Source organism: Bolinopsis microptera, chromosome 6, assembly GCF_026151205.1.
Source record: "Bolinopsis microptera isolate Bmic1 chromosome 6, MBARI_Bmic_1.0, whole genome shotgun sequence".
Classification (NCBI taxonomy): domain Eukaryota; kingdom Metazoa; phylum Ctenophora; class Tentaculata; order Lobata; family Bolinopsidae; genus Bolinopsis; species Bolinopsis microptera.
The window spans coordinates 17,649,155-17,672,610 of record NC_087077.1 but is presented as its reverse complement, the minus strand read 5'-3'; the positions used below and the strand labels follow the sequence as shown (position 1 = coordinate 17,672,610).

General features: G+C 38.2%; 3 protein-coding genes across 3 annotated transcripts; 2 read left to right on the top strand and 1 right to left on the bottom strand.

The window, feature by feature from the left end:
• The first annotated feature begins 7,591 nt into the window (after positions 1-7,591).
• On the top strand, positions 7,592-10,123 carry LOC134817461 (lysosomal alpha-glucosidase-like). Its single transcript, XM_063826601.1, has 7 exons — positions 7,592-7,858; positions 8,088-8,238; positions 8,429-8,572; positions 8,686-9,133; positions 9,342-9,508; positions 9,624-9,808; positions 9,972-10,123. The coding sequence occupies exons 4-7, from the start codon at positions 9,026-9,028 to the stop codon at positions 10,121-10,123; spliced, it is 612 nt and encodes a 203-aa protein (XP_063682671.1). The 5' UTR covers positions 7,592-7,858; positions 8,088-8,238; positions 8,429-8,572; positions 8,686-9,025.
• A 189-nt stretch (positions 10,124-10,312) lies between these two features.
• LOC134816467 (lysosomal alpha-glucosidase-like) lies at positions 10,313-18,158 on the top strand. Its single transcript, XM_063825320.1, has 9 exons — positions 10,313-10,480; positions 10,665-10,773; positions 11,205-11,354; positions 11,541-11,706; positions 12,030-12,174; positions 12,483-12,652; positions 12,920-13,113; positions 16,773-16,942; positions 17,548-18,158. The coding sequence occupies exons 1-9, from the start codon at positions 10,320-10,322 to the stop codon at positions 17,762-17,764; spliced, it is 1,482 nt and encodes a 493-aa protein (XP_063681390.1). The 5' UTR covers positions 10,313-10,319; the 3' UTR covers positions 17,765-18,158.
• LOC134817218 (uncharacterized) lies at positions 13,241-15,069 on the bottom strand. Its single transcript, XM_063826354.1, has 3 exons — positions 14,783-15,069; positions 14,112-14,252; positions 13,241-13,742 (listed from the first exon to the last, which is right to left on the bottom strand). The coding sequence occupies exons 1-3, from the start codon at positions 14,922-14,924 to the stop codon at positions 13,417-13,419; spliced, it is 609 nt and encodes a 202-aa protein (XP_063682424.1). The 5' UTR covers positions 14,925-15,069; the 3' UTR covers positions 13,241-13,416.
• Positions 18,159-23,456: the final 5,298 nt, after the last annotated feature.

Genomic DNA, 23,456 nt, shown 5'->3' with positions numbered 1-23,456 from the left:
ACATTAAGACAACATTAAGGCAACAATAAGACAACAATAATACAACATTAAGGCAACAATAAGACAACAATAAGACAACATTAAGACAACATTAAGACAACGTTAAGGCAACAATAAGACAACAATAAGACAACAATAAGACAACAATAAGACAAGATTAAGACAACAAACACCAATAAGACAACAAACGATAAGACAACATTAAGACAACATTAAGGCAACATTAAGGCAACATTAAAGCAAACATTAAGACAACATTAAGACAACATTAAGGCAACAATAAGACAACAATAAGACAACAATAAGACAACAATAAGACAAGATTAAGACAACAATAAGACAAGATTAAGACAACAAACACCAATAAGACAACAAACGATAAGACAACATTAAGACAACATTAAGGCAACATTAAGGCAACATTAAAGCGAACATTAAGACAACATTAAGACAACATTAAGGCAACAATAAGACAACAATAAGACAACAATAAGACAACAATAAGACAAGATTAAGACAACAAACACCAATAAGACAACAAACGATAAGACAACATTAAGACAACATTAAGGCAACATTAAGGCAACATTAAAGCAAACATTAAGACAACATTAAGACAACAATAAGACAACATTAAGACAACATTAAGACAACATTAAGACAACAATAAGACAACATTAAGACAACATTAAGACAACATTAAGACAACATTAAGACAACATTAAGGCAACAATAAGACAACAATAAGACAACAATAAGACAACAATAAGACAAGATTAAGACAACAAACACTAATAAGACAACAAACGATAAGACAACATTAAGACAACATTAAAGCAAACATTAAGACAACATTAAGACAACATTAAGGCAACAATAAGACAACAATAAGACAACAATAAGACAACAATAAGACAAGATTAAGACAACAAACACCGATAAGACAACAAAATAGGATAATATATTAAGACAACATTAAGACAACATTAAGACAACATTAAGACAACAAACTCAATTAAGACAACATTAAGACAACATTAAGACAACAAACTCATTTAAGACAACATTAAAACAACAAATTCTTTAAAACAACATTAAGACAACAAACTCGTGTAAGACTACATTAATGCAACAAAATGTTTAGAATATGTAATATACGGCCGGGATTTCATTCCCGCAGTTAAAAAGGGTAGGATTATTACACACACAGATTTTTGAAATTATCTGTTAAGATACTTTGGACTGCTAGTTAAAAGTCGGAAATTTAAACTGATGCTTAATTTATAATGAAATAACTGGTTTACAATATAATGATGATAAATTGATACTGAAATAACTGGTTTACAATATAGAATAAAACAAATATCTTAATAACGAGTTTTAGGCTTCAGGGCGTTTCCTTGAGCATAAAGGCGTGTTAGGTCTCTATGTTTTCTGTTGCAGATATCTTTTGCCGCTGGGTATACGGAGCGTTACTTTACGTAGCTGCAGGAAGGAGCTCTCAAGGGATTGTCTGTCCACGAGTGCTGCTTCTGCAATGCACCTTTTTCTGTAGAAGTGCGATCGACAAATGCCTCTTTCTTCTAGGACTGTTGAAAGAGATTTCCCGTTGATGGTCAAGTTGAGTACTGTCCTGGGACGCAACTGGAGCATTGAGGTTGCCTTAATGATGCCTTAATGTTGTCTTAATGTTGTCTTATCGTTTGTTGTCTTATTGGTGTTTGTTGCGTTAATGTTGTCTTAATGTTGTCTTATTGGTGTCTTAATGTTGTCTTATTTTTGTGTTAATGTGTCTTATTGGTGTCTTAATGTTGTCTTATTGTAGTCTTAATGTGTCTTAATGTTGTCTTAATGTCCCATCGGTGTTCGTTCGAGTTGCCGCACTGATTTACAATTGTAATTGGCGGTTTGTTACAGATTGCCTGTAAGGTTCTGGTTAGCCAATCTCAGTACATATTAAAGTCAATCCAATCGTTACCGGACCAATTTGAACCAACCTCTACGGTAAAAATACGTTTAGTGAAACATATTCAGAGTTCCTAGCGTTTCGAGTAGAAAAACCGTAAGGCCCTTTAATATTATATTTAGAAATGTCAACCGCCAATTCTAAAACGTTGCACTAAAGTATTTTATGATTTCAAGTTTTCAACCGCCGAGATTATCGCCGATAAGAGAAGCTCTTATCATGGAGTTAATGTACCCACTACACGGTCCTTGTACTTTGTTGCGTTGTATCCTGGACCCTGGTGTACTACATGTACAATTATTTCGGATAACAGACCTCTGTCCTCTAAATCGGCCCAAACCTTCTGTATAGCGGGACCAGTGACCACTCGTTTATAATAATGGTACAGGTGAGAGTACAGGAAACTACGTTATCCAGCAGCGCAGTAATTGGTCGACCGTCTAGCACATGACATTGAAAACACGTCACGAGATTTTAAAAACACGTCACGTGTCTCCTAGGATACCTGCACGTGCGAAAAAATGTGCGCCGAATCAGCACAGCTCCGTTATATAATTCTTGTGAGTTTTGGCCCTGCCGATGTGTGCGATTGATTGAATTGCAAGATTGAATTGGCTTCTTAGTCCCTGCATATTAATCAGAATCTGGCCATGTTCCCTTTTGTCAGGCTAGTGTGAATTAATAGTACTGGTAGCAAGATGACATGAGGGTATTGGGTATTCTCAACTGCTCCGATGAAAAGTACCAGAGCCCAGACTATTATCTTGATGATCTCCTGGTTCTTCAATTTAACCCATGATAGCTTTTGAGGCAAGAGGTGAGACCCTCATAACTGCATGATAGTCAGCTTTGCTTGGAATGTATTTTTGTAGAGTTCGATACGATGGCAGGAAACACACAATAACCTCATTAAACTTTAACCATTTATACCTATATCGACTGTATACCAGCATCCCTCTCCAATACATTGCATGTGTTAATTTGTTTCATAGTAATTGTTCACTTGAAACTGGAATGTCGAAACCAGTTGATCCCCAGATCTCGTCCTGGGCCAGGGATATTGCTAATTTAATTATATGCATTTTACGTTAAACCAGAGCCACTTTTGTCGATGTAGCCAAATAGTAGTTATTTGTTGCTGTGTAGTTCTAGAAGAATGCACTTGTTTGATTGATCACAACTATGCTATTAATTATTAATTAATCTGCCATTTGCCAGTCAATTACTTTATAATAAATTATGCGCCATGCGGCCATTCACATTACTATCTAAGATGGCAAGTACGTACGGTACAGGGCGTTAAGTACGTACGGTACAGCTACTTTTAAAGGTACGTACCGTACAGGCCCTATAGGGTACAGACTTTTTGGGAAAAAAATGAAACTTTTTCAAAGTTAGTGGAGTACTTGCAATGTTCCCTTAGTATTATCATAATTTCATTTGAGGTAGTAGTCGAAGAGGAACATGAATTATTAAGATAGTAAATTAACAGTGAGAGATAAAAATGAACATCAAATAACGGAGTAGTTCGCTGTTTATTAGTCTCATGATTGAAATACTGATATCTGGATATTATCCGGTTGGAAGACACAAGGACAAGTGAAACAAGGAAGTTAGGAGTAAGGGCAAATTTTCGGTGTCAACGCCATCTTCAGGCTCAAATTATTTGTTATATAGTAGTGTTGAAAGTATTAAAACTTTAATACTTTCAACACTACTATATAACAAATAATTTGAGCCTGAAGATGGCGTTGACGCCGAAAATTTGCCCTTACTCCTAACTTCCTTGTTTCACTTGTCCTTGTGTCTTCCAACCGGATAATATCCAGATATCAGTATAAAAATGAACAGTGACAGATAAAATCAGTATCACATTTTAATGTGCTTATTGGAGTAAATAAACACTAGTTTTTCAGCCAGCTGAGGCTTCAGCCTCAGCCTTCTTTTATTCATATAATAAGATATTCATATAATAAGATATTCGTAGTCTCTAAAGTTTGTTTCACACATTAATGAGGATTGAGGATGCGCTAAAAATCGCGTAAACAACATCTGCCAACTTTTTCAACCAACATAATTCAAAGCGCCAAATCCAATGTCACATGGTCCAAGTTCCAACCCTTCTTGCTTCTGGAACATTCTTGTACAACTGCTCTAAATCTAATGGTATAAATTGAAATGCAGCGATGAGCGAATTCAGCTTCCATGAAAGTTGTCGTGTGAACGTGGTGTTTGTGCATCTTTTTGCAATTGCAAGCATTGTACCTTTCAGCCCAAGTTTAAAAGTACGTACCGTACAGCTATTTTTAAAGGTACGTACCGTACGTACTTGCCATCTTAGATTACTATTAGGGTTACCGAAAATATTGAATGATTCGGTCGACTGAATATATTCGGTTATCGAATCGCTGGACACCTAATAGACCGAATATATTCGGTCAACCGAAGGCGAATCGCTAACTATTCGCCAAATATTCTGAACCGTCCTCTGTCGCACTTAACTTAAGTTAAGGAGTTAGCACAAGTAAGTAACATTTACTTGCAATGATGAAGCTGGCCCTTCGTCTATAAGTATAACCCAGACAATATTCTCCCAATTCAAGTTAACGAATATCATGGACCTTTAACAGTTTAACCATGTCTTTTGGGCAGCCATCACCTTTTACTATTAGCAAGAGGGAAAAGCAGCGTTGACAAAAGCAGGAGATATTAAATCATGGGGCCGATAAGCCGATTAAAGAATAAATGATATATTCGAATGAATCGAGTCACTTAAATGCGTTTTAACAATGATTCTCTAATGAGACATGATAAGGTTAGTCAAATAAGGTTAGTCAGCCAGTCAACCAGTTACCAGTCAGCCAGTCAACCAGTCCTGCAGTGCTCAAGAGTTTCTATTTCCCAGCTGCCGAGCTTAAATTGTGCCTGATCATGCACTCCAGTTCAATTGTGAGTGATCACTGTTATAGTCGATCTACTTAATACTACATGCCCCTTCTATAACATACGTACATATTACGATTTGTGGGCCGATATCTAATGAAACTACCTGTACTTTTGTAAAGTTTAAAGTAGTAGGAAGTAGGTAGTACCTCCCAAATATGGGTTTAGAGAGCCCTCTCATCGTCACACGATCTCTTTGTGCAATCTCATTAATTTTCATTCCTCCAATATCTAGTTTACCCTTCCAAGGGTAAACTAGATTGGATCCGGTACTGCTGACTTTAACCGCACTCTCTTAGCAATACTTAGATTAGAAAAACGATAGTAGATAAGAAAAACGTCTTCAATGTGAGAGCTTTTGTTCATTTCCCTGAGCTTCTTGCTGTTTTTCTACGAGGAGTTCGTGTGCTCCGATAGTCTACGGTAGTTGGAAGCTGTTTGATTGTAGTCACGTGACATAACAATATTGGTCACCTCCTCGCCAGTAGCCATATCCATAACAGTATAACGATTAATGAACTCGGAGTTTAATATTTGTTGTGCCAGGAATGGTACGGCATGAAGATACAAGATACACTTTACAATGATATAGCTATAACCAGTAAAGTTAAACAAACTGATTTGATTCAATTAGCGATGATCTTCTCAAATATAAGTATAACCATTGCATGCTCGGCCACATCATCATAAAGATACTGGTTGATCATAACGCGGGCGTTGCCGTCGAATAATTTTGTTAGGTTGGGTACCGGTATATCCAACTTCTTAGATAGGTATAATGATACCATCTTTGTTCAGTCTACACATGGTAGTGGAAGCATGATCAGCTTTACAGTTACCGTCACCATATTGATATAATTATATATGGGATCAGTGTTCGTGTCATGTGTAGTAGGTTGCCTTGTTCGTTCACGAGTAAATACCAATCAGCGAGAATGGGAAGAATGAGTTTATATTCATTATTGTTATAGATTATATGCACTTTGGTAATTAACTTTGGGCCTGAGGCAGTGTGTTATTCCTATTTGCAGTAAATACTCACCGATTGACTGCAGCCTAGATTCGATTTTTCTACCATCGACCATCTGAACATATAACCACTTCCCTAGGTACTCTGGGGAAAGGAGAGGCCCGGTTTATCGAGGTCCATGGTATAGATCAGAAGCACGTTAATTAATATAAAGAGGCACGGATTATCGAGGTACCCGGTATAGAGTGGTTTACTGCACATATACTAGTAGGGACCACATCATCGGTGCCTCGGTTGATCACTTAAAGATGGTCCATCTTCCTTTGTTGCACATTTCCCAGCTCTTAAGTCTGCAAGGTGTGTTGCAGATCTCACCTTGTAGCTGTACTCTGGTCATTATAACTTTATAATTCTAAATTTATCATTCGAGTGTTTGAAGGAGAGGTAGTATATTACAGGTGTAGTTTGAAATTAACGTTCCTATCAGCGTCATGTAAAGTTGCCGTCATGGTATTTTCAAGATACAGGTCTATTATTAGATATCAAAATATCATGGTTTCTGCACGTCATTTCTGATTTCATAACTTGAGCCCATAGTTAAATTATCGCAATCTTGATTTGCTTCTGCTTTAATTTTTGATAACTGATTTGCCCGTGGACTTCGGAAAATTACCAATTTTACTGTTCATGATCCGTGCATGTAGAGTGTAGACGCTGGTTTAGGTTACAATTACAGCTTCTTCCATCCAAAATATTCATGATTCGGTACGTGTGATCGACATTTAAAAGCTAAGTTGTCTACCGGTTCTGTCCCCTGTCCTGAGTCTTTATATTCTAATTATCTGATTGTTAATTTTTAATTTGTTAATTTGATACCATTACACCTGGAGGCGTATCATTACTCATTCTCCCACGGTTCAACTGAATACGGTGCCAAACACAGCTCACTTAAGTGTTGTATTTTAATTTGTTAGTCAAATTAAGCTGTTCAAATATAATTTGTCGTGCTTACTCTGATGCATTTGACTTGTCTGGGATTTTATCTCCAGCACAAAAGTTATGTCTTTAAAAGGTAACTTATGAAATAATTAAGCGTGCAACTTGTTTAGATATAAATATTATGTCGGATGATTGCACTTACGGCAGACATATTATACCAACATTGCTTATGACTGATTTAGTTTGTTTCTGTTCTTTTTTCGTATTGTTTTAATCCAGTTAGTTTGAACTAGTTCTCTTTGTTCTGTTGCAGTGGTAACACGATATCTAAAATTGCAGACTACCACTGCACTATACAGCTGCCTGATCGAGATACAGTACCGAGTAACTTGAAGGGGCCGCACCACCGCGCCACCGCTGCTCAGATTGTATCTTAATTAAAGTTAACTCCTTTCTGCCATTACCTTTCTGCCATGTTGTCGATTAGTATTTAGTGGCTGCTAGTAGGAAAAGTAATTTCTTGATAAGTCAAAGTGGGATTCACGGAGATTTGTTCGCTCCTTATTTTACTCAAGTGTCAGACATTAATTTTACATGTCAGACGCTACCTTACTATCAGCTTTCTTCGATCAACATTCGTACTTCGTGCTTTAATTCTTCTTAGACTACATCAGAATATCTGTATTTGCGGCGATTTTGTAAAATACACATTTTCTTGATTTACTGATAATGATTTTCATCGACGTTACTCCCAACAGCTGTATAACTGAGAATGTAACGTCACGATCTGAGACCACATTCAGATCACCCAACAGAGTGTCGTTACACCTCTGCAATAATCAATGAGCTCGTGAGAAGTCTACATAAAGAAAACTGCGATTAGAATAATACTTCCGGAAGTACAAACCAGCAGAGATTGAGTTCAAATACGCAGTGCCCCCGCCCTCTATGAGGGCAGTTAGTTCCCCTCAGCCAGCTTTCACTCCTCTCAACCATATTACTGTTAATGGGGAGCCACGCGAGACTAACGTCAAACCAACGTGAGTAAACCTTAAAAGCACGAGGTGTTTTGAAATGTTTGTAAGTTTCTCAATACTTATTATCTTGTGGTAGCTTGTAATAGTGGATAAGCATGGGTAGGAATCTTTTTAATCAACTAACAGCAATCGACATGTTAACCGAATCATCTTCTCCGACAAAATTGCCAATAGTTGTGAACATTTTACAATATAAATATGATTCAATTTGAGTAATTAATTGGCCCCTTAGACGGACGATATGTGGAGTGAAGGCTAAGATCGTGGTGGCAGCGGTTTTACTCTTGCTCCTCCTCATTATCCTCACTGCTGCTATTGTCATGATAGCGGTCGCTTCAGCTAAAAAGGAGGCTAAAGAAACCTCTACTTCTGAGCCCGTCCAGGTTTAAACTTCTTTTCACCTGCTTGATTGAGAAAAATAAAACGAAACACTTATATCTTTTAGTTAAGCGCTTTGCTGAAAGACGAAACTCGCCTATCATTAGATCCTATCTCTATAAGTATAATAGATAACTGTTCGCACGTTTCCAGAAAATCTAAATTAACCCGCAGAATTAGATCTCAATTTCCCAGGAAGCCACCAGCTCGAGTATAACAGTTCCCGTCTCAGACCGGATATTCTGTCCTCTGAAAGACATCATCCTCCTGTGTCAAGGGGGGATGTTTGTACAGTAATGTGGATCTGGAGGGGGAACCTGTCTCCGCTTCAATTCCCAAGTTAGTTTTGTAGCAACATTCCTAGACTTTTAATATGGTCTTATCCTGATTCCTGATTATTTATCTCATCCTATTTATCATTTGCCATCGTTATGGGTTCTATTAATTTTCAGGTGCTTCTACCCAAAAGACAGTTTCGTTTTATCTTCCTCAAGCAACATTGGAAACAGAACTGCTTATGTTACCGACGGGACAGTCTCCAATGGTACAGAAATCACGGCAACGCTTGACGATTCAGAAAACGATTCATTGACTCTCATCATAAACAATAGCAGTAACAACAAATCTAAGAGACAAACAAACTCCTCAGAAAATTCAGAAAATTCAGAGGATTCAGAGAAATTAGAGAACCAATCGAACTATGAAATAAGCTATGGCATATCATTTGGTTTCAATATAACACGAGACAAAGAGGTTATTTTTAGGCTGGAAAACAAGTCTAGTCTCAGTGTTATGAAGAATTTTATTAGTTTATCGATAGCAGTTCCTCAATATTCCAAAGCGTATGGTCTGGGAGAATTCAGTAAGCTTGAGAAGATATTCGATGATTCCATCTATTCTGTGAGTTTTTGAAAGTAAGCCTTTCCTATTAACATTGTCAACGTTGCACACGTTTTCAATATTAATTATAATTTCCTCAATTGCTTTATAAGAAAACTGGTTTAGACTTTAGAAGAAACGTTTGATTGTGTAAGCACTTAGCATCCCTACCATATTTGTATTCTATATGGTTGACTATATTGGTATAATCATTCGAATCTCTCGACAGATGTGGACAAGATCTGACGAGGAAGGGGCTCACCCGTTTATATTACTGCTTTCAAATAATGGGACTGCGAGTGGAATCTACATTGATAGCACCTACCCAATGGATATCACACTCAAGCGAGACTATAATATCAATATTGTAATCCTTCAAACCGAACTGAAGATAAGGTTTAGTTCGATTAAAATCTGTGAGAAATTGTTTCCCATTTCTTGTTTCAGCCCAACATAAGGATATTAGATATCTACTCTGTCAACATCAACCCTTCAATCCCTTCCTCTTCAGGTTTTTCACAGGACCCACAGTAGCAGATGTAATTAGGCAGTACTGGGATGTTATTGGTGCTCCTTGTAGACCCCCTTACTGGGGGTTGGGACATTTCTACGGTAGTGAGAAGATTGCCTCTCACAAGGAACTCTTAGAACTGATCCAAACTAATCATACGACACTTGGAAAGCTTCCAGTGGAAGGTTGGCATTTTTCACGTTTTACAAATTAATCTAATTTTTAATCTTGATACGCAATCAAATAGCTATCAATTTTTAAACATTGTTACAACATCAAGACGGACTTGTAGCTGCTTAACTATTGTAATTTAACTATTGATTAACTTTTACAATTTATCTTTTTCAGGGATTCTGCTGCCCAGCGCAATGAACAGAGCATCTCTCCCCTTCTCCTACACTCAACAAACACGTGACTATATCAAGAGCGTTACTGATAACCAGAAACTGAGGTTTATCGTCACTGTCCCTCCAGGAATCACCTCTCTACCAGTTAGTTGATAGTTGATCAGTAGTATTGCAGGTTGATTATGAGTTGATGGTGACAGAATAAAGGGAAATGTAGTGATGTGAATGTCTTGTCTGTACAGTAATCCTTCCAAATGTAATCACATCAAGAGTTGCCAAACTATCAAAATATTGCCAGTTATACCCCCAATCTTCTAAACTAACCCCCTCAGAAGAGGAAACCCACTACATGGACTCAGCAGGAATAGACCAGAAGGTGTTCATCTCCAGAACCAGCGAGGGTGATCCTCTACAGGGGTACTACAAGAACAAGATGGTTAAATATCCTGACTTTACCTCCTCAAACACCGCCACGTGGTGGCATTCCAACCTCACCGAATACTCTAACGGGTAGGTCATGGTATTTCGGTGATTACACTGTAAAATAAGTCACCATATTATCATTAACATATTGTGTTGAAGCCTATTCATTCTGACTCATTTAGTACCTTTTAAATGCACGCAATGTAGGGTATTCTCATTTCTCTATTGATCTGGAGATCTCAAGATTAACGAAGTGTCTGAACCTCTACAGGTACGGGTTCCATCTACACCAGAACACACCTTATAGCCAGATCAATGGGTCGGTAGGAGTCTGCTCCGACTTAGCCCCTGATGTTAACCTGGCTACGGACATTCTCAATGTTAGTGTTCATACCTTGCCACTATGACTTTAATAAAGACTATAATATAAAGAATATAATGTAGTAATTACGATTATTGGAATCTGCCCCAAAATTTAGCCCTCGCCCCTTATTTGGTGCTTTTAACGATTGTGCAAAGTTAAAGTATTTTCATAAATGCCGGCTTATTTAAGCCATTTAGTAAATGATTTAAGCCAGCAGTAAATAAGGAAATTATTTACTGCTGATTTTATGGATGAATCTCAATGTTAAAATTCTCCATCAACTAAAGTTCCATATTTCCGAATGTTTCCGATTGCTTACAAACAATAAAAATGATTTCAAGTATGAGGAATCATGGAACAAAATGTTGTTATCGTTTGCATTCTGCAAGTAACCATGGTAACTCAATAAGTGAAGACCCAAATTCACGTAACAGTTCAACCCCTCAGTTAAGAAACCTAGAGGAGAACACACTGTGTTTGTCCGGTCTAAACAAGAAAGGAAATCAACTGGAACTACACAACCATTTCTCCTGCCAGCAAGCCATGGCTACTCAGAGCGCTCTTAAACCATATAGCGTTAGCAAACAACCACTCGTGGTTAGGACACCTTAAGAATTCTAACTATTAAATACATCAAGTTGTCACTGAAGAGGACTTAATGTGTATTTTCCATTCCAAGTATTTTCCTTTCCGATATCAAGGATCTATTCAATTACTCATGATTTAATTATCACGTGATAATGAGAGGACGTTCTTATCATATGTGGATAACGTGTTGTTCAGGTGAGCGATGGCACTAGTCCCGGTATTGGAGCAGTTGCCGGACATTTCCACGATTCTAACGTAGACAACCCTAATGATCTGACGGGACTTAAAGCAGCTCTCAATGAAATGGTTACGTTCAACTTCTTGGGAGTGACTATTGTGGGACCTAATATTTGTACTAAAGGTAACATATCTTCCGAGATTCAGCTTAGAGTTAGTTATCCTTATTTCAGAAAAATCATTTATCCTCGGTTACTTCCCCACATTTGCTTTAACCATATTTAAAACTACCTTCTTAGACCTCCTTGCTTAGTTAATCATCAACATTGATAAAAACCATTTTACCTTTAATTATGGAACCATGACCCCGCGCCACTAAAAACCCAGCCAGTCCCACAACTATCACTAATTACCATAATTATTGTGCAAGCTGACTTTTCGGTTCACTTATCTCACTATCTCATTGTATATAAAGCGAGACGGTATTATATCATACAAAACCCTCAGAGTATTCGACCTCTGAAGCCTGTCTGAAGTGGTACTACCTCTCCGTAATCTCCCCTCTTGCCTGGAGTCTGAGCTCTAATCTACCCCACCTCTTCGCTGGTGACGACACTTTCAGACAAAAAGTTTCAACCGTATTACAGTTTAGGTTTGCTTTCCTTTCATTAGAATATAACATGCTAATTGTTACCTGGAGACCTGACGCTAACTTGTTCACAAACATTTAGTGGATCTTAGATGTGGTAGAGAGAGGCTGGTGCCGTCCAATAATCCTTCCTTACAAGAAACAAGAGTCGAGATACCGTGACACTAATTTCATTATTATCAATTGGATCTTGATCACTATCAAAGTGATCAAGATCCACTGGATCTGGATCACTTTGAAAGTATCATCCAGGTACTACCCCCTCCTGGTACTAGTTCCTTTCTGCACAACCTAACCCAGAAACACCCCAGGCAGACCCTCCTCCACTACCACTACGATACACTCTACAAAGCCCACGTGTCAAGTGAAGTACCTCTGAGGTTCCTAACATTTGACTACCCTGCAGATGAGAGTGCTGGTCTATATCAGGATCAGGTGCTGTTTGGAGATGCTATCCTCTACACTCCTATTCTTAGAACGGGTATTTTACATGCAGTAATTATCATGATAAGCAAAGTATTTTGGCCATAAGATTACGTGCAGTGTTGTCAATTGCCATGTTATGAGTTAGCGTGGTTGATGAGATAAATTGTTAGCACTAACGTGCCTGAGACAAAGGTTATAATCGATAATTATCTCATTTAAATGAAACAATTTGCGACTGGTCATTATTCTAGCTGTGTTCATTAACCGAACCTCTCCCTTAGAAAGTACAACTATTTAATGACAGTTGCTTATTACTATTCAGGAGAGGAGTTCAGAGTAAGTTACTTACCTTCTGGAACCTGGTGTAACTGGGTAGATGGCTCCTGCTACCACGGCCCCACTGAAGTCAAGGTTCTGGGCTCCAACTCCCCCGCTAGTTTTACATTTTTGAAAGGTGGAACTGCGGTTATGACTCAGAATTCGGCTAACACTACTGAAGCAAGCCGGGAGCAGAAGGTATGTTTAGGACAAGGAAACAACTTAAAAACTTGTTATATTATAAAATTTGTATCGATAAAATTTATTGAAGCAAAATTGTTTAGAAAAAGAAGCTCGATAACATTCAACCACTCGCATGAGTATTCAAAACTTTGCTTCAAGTCATATTCTGATTTCCTTTAAGTTTTGACCCATATCTCTGAACCATGATTCATAAAATTAAATGGTGATTTCTGCAGCACCCAAACCTAATCCTTTAGCTTTGCCTTCATCGTAAGGTTAAACACGAGGACTTCACAGTTGCCTTAACTCTTCAAGGCGTCATGGTGTTGCTGGTTCAACATCAATAAACAACGGACGAGAATCCAGAATACTCCTATGATCCGGATAACTCCGGATACCTTCACACTGAGGTTGTCCATTGCTCTGAGGTTGTCCATGATATCTGTCCTTATTGTAACTGACTTCCTGGTAAGTTGGAGGATCTGGTACCCCGTCCTCATCTTCAGAGAGGGTTCCTCTTAACAATTTGTTGTCTGTACTGATACCCAGAGGTGTGTCCTCGTCACCGTTACACTCTTCGTAGTGAGTAATGGAGATGGTGCGGGTAGCTGCAGTTATCAGCGACTGGAGGGCGGGTGGGGCGCCTGAAATGGAGGTTCTGATACCGGTTTAGTTAAATGTTACATCCTACTTTAGTTTAGTTAAATGTTACATCCTACTTTAGTTTAATATCAGTTAAGAATGATGCTAGTTAAAATAAAATTTGGGCAAATTTTTCACTGTATTATTTGCCCATGGAACTAAAGGGTAAGTGCACCGTTTGCTTAGGGAGACAGAAGGGCTTTCCTCAAAAATGAGATGACTCCACTCTATTCGTGAAATAATTTATCATGACATAAATATTAAAAAACATGCTGAGCTACACAATTGTGGTAATTATATAATTAGTAAGTTGCAGGTATCAACCACCAACCGCAACCGCAGACACCCGCCCAACAAAATAATAAATATACCTGCTCTTTGAGGGGGCATATCGTCGTCTTTACACTTCTTCAAGACAAACTGATACACAACAATTCCCAGGACGATCATGCCCACAACGAAAATAATCATAGTTGATATCTGAGCAAACTTGTCCGGCGTTTCTTCTTCCTCTTTTGGAATAAAAATTAAGGATTAGCATATTACTTAAGTAGTTAGTAGCTCAAACTCAGTAATCGAGATCCAATATAGTTCTATAATAAAGGCATAAGTTATAAATTCTTCAGTTGAATTGACACAGTAACTGTTTCCGAGTAAATGTTTCCGCGTAAATTTGTGACTTTATCTACATACTTGTAACTGCATTTAAGAAGCAAAGGCGATGAAATCTTACAAGTTCAAAGTTAAGAATTAAAGGATTCTTTTGCTAATCACTACTAATAATCATCTCTATTTATATTGGGGAAGGTTTCTTGGCTTTAATGAATTGTAAAGGCCATGTCTAGTTAGTGGCACCAATAGAAATATTCAATATTCAATATTCATCTTATAACTTTTGGATTATGAACGATGGAATATAAAATGGAATTATTACTAGGTTAAGATAGCGATATCCAATAAAGAATGAAGAAACATTGCAAAACATGATATATTGCAAGATAAGATATATATTGCAAGAGTCAAGACACGATAAGATAATCACCATGGTAATAGTCAGGGAACCAGGGGGTGTTAGTTGTGGGAGACACGAAGTTAGTACGAGGTAACCAGGGTGTTGTCAGACTAGGTCGCTCCTTAAGATGATCATCATGTAGGTCTAGTAGCTCTTCTTCTTTTAATCTCATTTGTCATCCCTTGGGTAGACGTATCTGTCATAATAAACTGGTATTTGCAACAACAAATAACATCTGTCATAATAAACTGGTATTTGCAAAAAAAGGAGATGATCGAAAGCTTGGTGGTTTGGTGTGGTATACAAAACCAGCTAATTAGCATGTTAGCCGAGCAATTGCTTCGAGTTGAAAGGTACCTATGTATAAACTTATAAAGGAAGTTTGACAAAGAATATACTCATAAAATAAAACTTCAAACAAGATGGGTGGAGTCACGTACTAGTGGAGTCACGTACTAGTGGAGTCACGTACTAGTGGATTCACGTACTAGTGGAGTCACGTACTAGTGGAGTCACGTACTAGTGGATTCACGTACTAGTGGAGTCACGCACTAGTGGAGTCACGTACTAGTGGAATCACGTACTAGTGGAGTCACGTACAAGATAAACTGACTGACGATAATTATAAATGGAGCTTCAAAAATACCCGATATAACACATTACACAAAGCTCACAACGCTTTAAATTAGCACGTTGATATAATGTACGCACACCAATTAGAAGCATGACGGCTACCAGGCTGATAAAGATAATTGATAATTCGGAATAATACAGCGTAGCTGCAGCTGCTGGTCAAAAATATGCACGGACGGTTCACAGTTGAAAAATTGCCTTTTTACGTTTATGCCCTGTACGGCTTCTTCCCTGAATTATAATCGATTGTTTTGGTGGATGACGTCAATATCATGAACCAAACTCCAACTAACTGATATCGTATTATAACCAATGAGGAGAAGCGAAATAGGGGACAAAAAATACCAACATACCAATCGGTCAGCATTAGTGCAGAATAAAATGGCTATAAAGTAGTCAGATGAAATTTCGCAAGCTAAAGACCCCTGAATAAGATGGGAATCGTCTGGAAAGTCGGAGAGGCAGTTGGAAAGGGTAGAGAGTAATTGCTTCTAATGGATACCCGGGATATCCATTGTGATGTGGCCAGGCTATTGGGCGAGAGACTGGGTTATCAGCTAATATTTAGAGGCGCTTCGGGGCTGAAGGAGCGATAAAATGTTCTCCTAGACTGTGAAATTCCCACAATTACTGTTTCCCGGACTGGATTTAAAATAACCGTGAATAATTATGTACAGCCATTGTTAAATTAGGAAACTATTCTGTAATCTCCAATTGATATTCGGTTTGTAGTAGATATTCGAGAATATGCTATCGTCGACTTGGTCATTTGTCTAGTCGCTGGCTAGCATGCATAATTGGTTTGGCAATTTGATTGCGGAGTAGGGAAAGTAGGTCACAGTTCAATGAGCATCATCCGTTTATGATTCATAAATATCTAATACGGCTTTTGTTTCTGAGTGAAAAAAATAAAGTTCATCAATGATATTGGCTACATGTGAATATAAACTTAAATATTTAAAAATAATACTTACGCGAGTATGCTTAATAATGAAATAAAACATATTTTATCATAACCAGATATCAGATGAACTCAAAAATATGACACGAGTTTATAAACTTAATTCTATAAATTGTTCTATAAACTGTTTTAGGCGTTCGAATCCCTATTTGTAATTCGGCCGTATTTATTACTAAATTTTCTGTGGCATATTATTGTAGAAATATGTTGGATAATTTTAACCATATTTTTAACCATATACATATCAAAAAATTTGAAAACATAAATATCAAATATGACGTTAAAACGTCGACCATTAAGAAATTTTTTAAAAAGTTTTCCTCAGTCGCACGTACTTGATTATCAAAAATTTCAAACATTCAACTTTGTTACTAATATCCGATTATTAGTCTTTATTATTCTGCCATCTCACAAGTCTTGCACCAGGTTCGGCTGATCGTGGTGCTCGACGAGTCCGGACAAGCCAACAGTACCAGGCTCTTTGACGACGGAGACACAGCCAACAGCTTGGACACAAAATACTACACTCTGGTCAACTACAGGGCTGTTAATAATTCTCTAAGTGTTACTTTGCCACAGAGGGGATACAGGGGAGGGTAAGTCTTGAAACCATGATGTTAAATTTTTATCGTATCAGCACCAAATATTTATTGTATTCGTGCTGCAGTTTTTGAGATGAAATAAAGATATGATATAAGCCAGATTATTTTGCCAGAAACACGAACCCAGATAATATAGTCTTATGATAACGATGCTCAATTCAAAGTTATTTTTCAGCACTGAGTTTTTGTATTCGTGCTTATTTATAAAATTGCATACAACATAATGCAGATTTAAAACGATTTTCCAGCCTGTAATTAAACGTCTCCTGTATGGTTCATGCGTTACGATAATAGACATTTTTAACTTTGAACTTTTAGAGACATTTTTTATTGGGGCTTCCCTCACAGTAGGGACAACCGTTCATATAATGAAGGTATTACAAATTATATAAGTAATTATTTACGCTATCCCACTACCCCAGAGACAGAAAAAAAGAATGCAATATAATATTAATAGTTTATTGGGAATATCTACTGAATCAGCCCCGATTAAAAACAACCGAACCATTTGATTTAAAACGAAGTACGAAACCCATTATATTCTATAAATACACTATTATTAACTACAAACAAAATACCGATAAAACTCTAAACTTCAGAGTGATGAAAATGAAATACGAACGGATACTAGTGTACGGGCTTCCCAAGAAAGTGATCTCCGTGACCCGAGTGGAAAAGAAGCAGCAAATCCGGGTAAGCAGTCTGGTAGCCGGAGACACCCACTTTTATAAACTGGTCGTCTCAGACACTAATGTTGAGATAGAGCTAAACCAGGAGTTTGAACTCAAGTGGGAGCTTCAAGATGGCCACGGATGATTCCGATAAATGATGTTTTTGTCTCAACAATGATGCACAACAAACAAACAATCCTACACGAAACAACTGCGACCATCGTAACCAATCGAAAATGTAAATAGAATAAAACGTGTGTGGAGTCTTAAAGTTAAAGCTTAGAGGAGAACAGCTGAATAAAACTCACAAAGCATATATTGTGATAGTGTTACTCTGTCAATGGGCTCTAAAGGGTATAACTTTAAAATGCTGGAGCAGCGGGCGTTATGATATAACAGATTACAGACGCAAACCTTTTGACGTGCAAAATTCCTGGAGGGGAATTGCACTGCTTGACACTAGCAATATTTCTTGACTTTGACACATGCAAGTGGCAAGTTTGCCTGAATTATTTATTTCCCGACAAATTTGTTATATCTACGACAATTTATTTATGTATTTGCAAATACAATTGATTTACTATGTTTATTTTTTCCAAATCGTGTCACATTTTAAATAAAGGGTTGGACAGCCCAAAACTAAAAGGGGATGATTGTGGCAGAATTTACCTGGGGACCCCTGGCTATTATGTTCATAAAAATATGTTCATAAAACATATCCGCCGAATAGAGATTCGGTGGAATGACAGGTTGAGCGCCGCCTAGTAAGGCAGAATAAGACACAGATTGGACGAAATGCATAATTATATGATTCATATTAATTGCCATGTCAATGAGCAAGAAAGTCTGGCGATTATCGAAAACAAGGAATTAATGAAAATGTAAACGACGACGTTTTATGCCAAAAGTCACGATTACCGTTATCACATTTGCAACTGTTAAATGTGATGATAAACATGTCGGCATCAACACTGTTAAATTAGGGTTCTGCAGAAATCAAAAGGATGATTTATAAATATAATGATAGACAGCTTAACCAGACTTCAATACAGTGCACGTACAATTTTAGTATATTATGCAGTCTCTTTAACGGCCAAATAAATTTTCAAATCTATCTGATGACGTTTGTTTATACCTGAGGACTTCTTGACTTTCAGTATTTTGGCAAAGAGAGAGGCTGGCCCTGCCCAGTAAAGTCTGTATCAGTATCACTACACGTAACGATACATAATGATAATGAATGCTCAGACATCAAAATGCCTGAATAATAGTTCTTTTACTGAAATGAAACCAACATCACGAAGCAGCAACACATTAATAGCCGAAAACGTCTATCAAAATTACTGGTATTGTTCTATCGTTTTACACCCGATTTTAATTCTTTAATAATGACTGTAATGTACGAATCGATGACAGTTGAGGAAATACGTGAGGAAATATGTGACATAAACCAGTTCAGTTGGCACATAAATAAAAGAGAAACACTCTGCCAGTCTGCCTAGTGCCTACCACATCTGTTAGACTCTAACAGATGTTTATATTTGTTGACGATTGATCGAGTTCATGCATACTGTATAGATTTGGACGAAAGATCGGCACGTTTGAGACTGATGTGGACTGTGAAGGAGATGGTCCGAACCATATATAGTGATACTTCAGATCAGATACAGAGCTAATCGATGAAAGATCAGAATCCATTTCCGAACAATGACCATTTCGGCGGAACATCCACTAATGGTAAAAATCGAAGAAGCAAAATCATATAGCACCAATGTACATTGTACATGCACATGGCAACTGGCATGGATGTACTGTGCTTATCGTAAAAAGCGACCGTAGTCGAAGGTTTGGTTGATCTTTAAAATCTGAATTCGTTTCAAATCTTTGAAGGGGTCGTCATAGCATCTCAAACACGAAACCAGAAACACACCTAAACTTCGTGATTCATCGAATTTCAGTTTTTAAGTTTCGACTAGTAATTTTATACCACTATAAGCATACTACTGCATTGAAATACATCGGAGCAACGCAAAAACACTCTGTTGTGTTATCAAAGTAAACAAATTGTTAAACACACAAGCACGATCGACGATCGTTACTGCGGTTTTACAGAACTTAAACACGTTATAAGTTTAGATGAATACACTTAAATGAGAACACACTACTCAACTACTGGTAACGACACCGGCCCTTCAGGGAAATGTAACTTCCTCTACACCTAAAGTTCAGTGCAAAGCACTGTAGTAAAACGCCTGTGCTTTAAGGTTCATATTGATTATTGAGACGTAACGAAATTGAAAAATAAGGGCGAATTTTTGCTTCGCATTACATTTACAACCAGTGCTTATACCACGGTATCGACAGCCATACTAAATTGCGCTGTGCCCTGTAGAAGATCTAATCCTATAAAAAGTACTTACAATGAATTTATTGCCCCGTTGGGATGCATAATTCTGTCCTGCAGTATTCCGACTTCAGTCAGAGTCTTTAATCGATGTATGATGGGGCCATTTGAAATCCATAATTTTATCGAAAATGCAAGGAATTCTTTTTTGGTATTTTTTATTACATATTAGGGTCTCTTCTGGAATCTGGATCCCATCATTCACTTGCAAATATAATACCAAATACGGGCAGATAATAGTTTTGTCAGATGCCCCTGTATTATATGACATGAAGCTGTATCTTATGTGACATCTTTGATATTAAGGTAATCAAATTAATAAGTTTGTCTGCTTGTTTATATACACGTCAATCAGATAATACACTCTTTTGGATGGAAATCACCGTGGATAGCCGATAGAACAGCCAAATTACGAATCGAAATACGTTATTGGTTATACGAAAAATAGTTAATTGGGAAAATCGGGAGTGAGCAGGAATCACTGGGTTTTAGAAGTCCATTTTAGGGGGCGCCAAATTTTTCGTTTGTATGTGAGAAAAATAAAATTTTGGAAAAATTAACGAGGTACTAGCAAAACTACGCGTTTTGCTCGAGAAACACACTTTTTTAGAGATTTTATACCGGCACGGCCACGTTGTTAACCATTAACAAAAAGAGCGAAATCCTTAATGTACTAGGTTCAGTGGTTCGTCTGCGTCTGTCTAAGTAAGCTAGTTCGTCGTATAATAGTTTACGGACTGAGATGAAGTGGAGACCTCTTTCGAATCCGTGACAGCAATCCTTCCCCCATTGCATCAAATGGCTATGCAGAGTCAGAGAGGAGGACGACGCGAGGGCGATGAGAATCAAGATTTTACTTGGTTCCATTGCAGTAATGTTGTTTATATTCGCAAAAGAGAGGTGATGTGAATTGTGAGTACTGACTACTGAGTAGCACTGAGTGTTTGCGTGCAAACATACGCTATAAATGCAGGTTGTCAATGGTTGAAGTAGTTGGCAGGTGTAATTCCCGAAATTCCGATGTTTTCGGGCGCTGTTTCATCTTCGGATAGATACCAAATTCCTTCTAGAATCAAGAATATTTCTGGCATTCGCCTCCTAAAGAGAGGAGTTAGCCAGTCACCATATAGTAGGTACAAGATCAAAGATCACCGTTGACTGCAGTACACGGCATACGGTCCTGTCAGCTAGCTATAACATAGATTCAACTTATTTTACTCGCGCGCGATCGTCCGGCCGGCCGTACGTACGTCGCGCGCGATCGTCCGGCCGGCCGTACGTACGTCGCGCGCGTGACAAATGGCGCGATGAAATCTAGATGTTTGTCAGTGCGCCGTACAATATTTGCGATCAGAAGACGTTTCCCTGAATTTTGTAGTGGATTTTGCGCGCCGCACGTACGTTACAATATTTCACGGTGGAAAATATTGACCATTTCGCAGATTTTAATCTTGCAACGATTATCGCGCGTTTATCGCATGCGAGACGATTATCGTTGTGGTGCACGATTATCGCGGTACTTGACGATAAACGCGTGATTATCGCAGGATCGTTTTTTTATCGCACGATAATTGTGATGTCGTACTGTCATCGCACGATAATTGTTATGTCGCACTGATATCGCACGATAATCGAAAACACATGACAATAACCCCTTTAGTACAGGTAATGTGATATAATAACATGGTATGAATTCTAATCTCTTTACATTATAACGTTGGTGCGTGTGGTTGTTCATACTTTATTTATGATGACAGGAATCTACTGATCACTGTAATGTGGACACAATAATTGGCGCAATTTATCATTGTAGAATCTACGACAGTAGAAGTCAGAAGTCTCAATAAACTGCTCGTACTTATACTTTTATAGAAACTTATAAGATATGAAAATCTAAGTAACACATCCACCCCACTCAGGCCGCCCATCCCAAATAGCTTGAAATCTGTGAAAAATCCCTAAAAATCGAGAATGAGAATCTTTACCCCTGGGCCCTGAGGGGATTTGTGTTGCTGAGTATTTGAAAAATGTTTGGTGGTTAAATAGGTAGTACATATCCCTAACCATCACAAAGACCAAGCTCTTGAACCACTCAAGCCACTCCCAGAGGCCATGTCAATCCCAAAATTACTGAAATCTTGGTAAAATTCAAATCGAGAATCTTTACCCCTGTAGTGCTTTTATGTTCCAGGGTAGGTGGGACATGTTTTAGTTTAAAAATGGGTTCTACCTGTCCCAAACCATCATAAAAATCAAGTTTCGACCTCTCAACCCACTCAGGCCACTCCCAGGGGCCACGCCCATCCCAAAATTACCGAAATCCAGCTAAAATCAAGACTTTAAAATCTTTACCCCTGTAGTGCTTTTATGTTCCGGGGTAGGTGGGACATGTTTTAGTTTAAAAATGGGTTCTAACTGTCCCAAACCATCATAAAAATCAAGTTTCGACCTCTCAACCCACTCAGGCCACTCCCAGGGGCCACGCCCATCCCAAAATTACCGAAATCCAGCTAAAATCTTAAAATCCAAACTTTAAAATCTTTACCCCTGTAGTGCTTTTATGTTCCGGGGTAGGTGGGACATGTTTAAGTTTAAAAATGGGTTCTGCCTGTCCCAAACCATCATAAAAATCAAGTTTCGACCTCTCAACCCACTCGGGCCACTCCCAGGGGCCACGCCCATCCCAAAATGACCGAAATCCAGCTAAATCCAGACTTTAAAATCTTTACCCCTGTAGTGCTTTTATGTTCCGGGGTAGGTGGGACATGTTTTAGTTTAAAAATGGGTTCTACCTGTCCCAAACCATCATAAAAATCAAGTTTCGACCTCTCAACCCACTCAGGCCACTCCCAGGGGCCACGCCCATCCCAAAATTACCGAAATCCAGCTAAAATCCAGACTTTCAAATCTTTACCCCTGTAGTGCTTTTATGTTCCGGGGTAGGTGGGACATGTTTAAGTTTAAAAATGGGTTCTACCTGTCCCAAACCATCATAAAAATCAAGTTTCGACCTCTCAACCCACTCAGGCCACTCCCAGGGGCCACGCCCATCCCAAAATTACCGAAATCCAGCTAAAATTCAGACTTTAAAATCTTTACCCCAGTAGTGCTTTTATGTTCCGGGGTAGGTGGGACATGTTTTAGTTTAAAAATGAGTTCTACCTGTCCCAAACCATCATAAAAATCAAGTTTCGACCTCTCAACCCACTCAGGCCATTCCCAGGGGCCACGCCCATCCCAAAATTACCGAAATCCAGCTAAAATCTTAAAATCCAGACTTTAAAATCTTTACCCCTGTAGTGCTTTTATGTTCCGGGGTAGGTGGGACATGTTTTAGTTTAAAAATGGGTTCTACCTGTCCCAAACCATCATAAAAATCAAGTTTCGACCTCTCTACCCACTCAGGCCACTCCCAGGGGCAACGCCCATCCCA

Bases quoted from the DNA above. Each gene is read 5' to 3' on its own strand.
- LOC134816467 (XM_063825320.1), top strand. From the start codon at position 10,320: ATGGACTCAGCAGGAATAGACCAGAAGGTGTTCATCTCCAGAACCAGC. The intron at 11,355-11,540 runs GTTAGGACACCT...CGTGTTGTTCAG, and splicing joins TTAGCAAACAACCACTCGTG to GTGAGCGATGGCACTAGTCC. The intron at 13,114-16,772 runs GTATGTTTAGGA...GTCTTGCACCAG, and splicing joins AAGCAAGCCGGGAGCAGAAG to GTTCGGCTGATCGTGGTGCT.
- LOC134817461 (XM_063826601.1), top strand. From the start codon at position 9,026: ATGAAGAATTTTATTAGTTTATCGATAGCAGTTCCTCAATATTCCAAA. The intron at 9,134-9,341 runs GTGAGTTTTTGA...ATCTCTCGACAG, and splicing joins TCGATGATTCCATCTATTCT to ATGTGGACAAGATCTGACGA. The intron at 9,809-9,971 runs GTTGGCATTTTT...TATCTTTTTCAG, and splicing joins TGGAAAGCTTCCAGTGGAAG to GGATTCTGCTGCCCAGCGCA.
- LOC134817218 (XM_063826354.1), bottom strand. From the start codon at position 14,924: ATGAGATTAAAAGAAGAAGAGCTACTAGACCTACATGATGATCATCTT. The intron at 14,253-14,782 runs GTGATTATCTTA...TTATTCCAAAAG, and splicing joins GTTCCCTGACTATTACCATG to AGGAAGAAGAAACGCCGGAC. The intron at 13,743-14,111 runs GTATATTTATTA...CCTCCATTTCAG, and splicing joins TATGCCCCCTCAAAGAGCAG to GCGCCCCACCCGCCCTCCAG.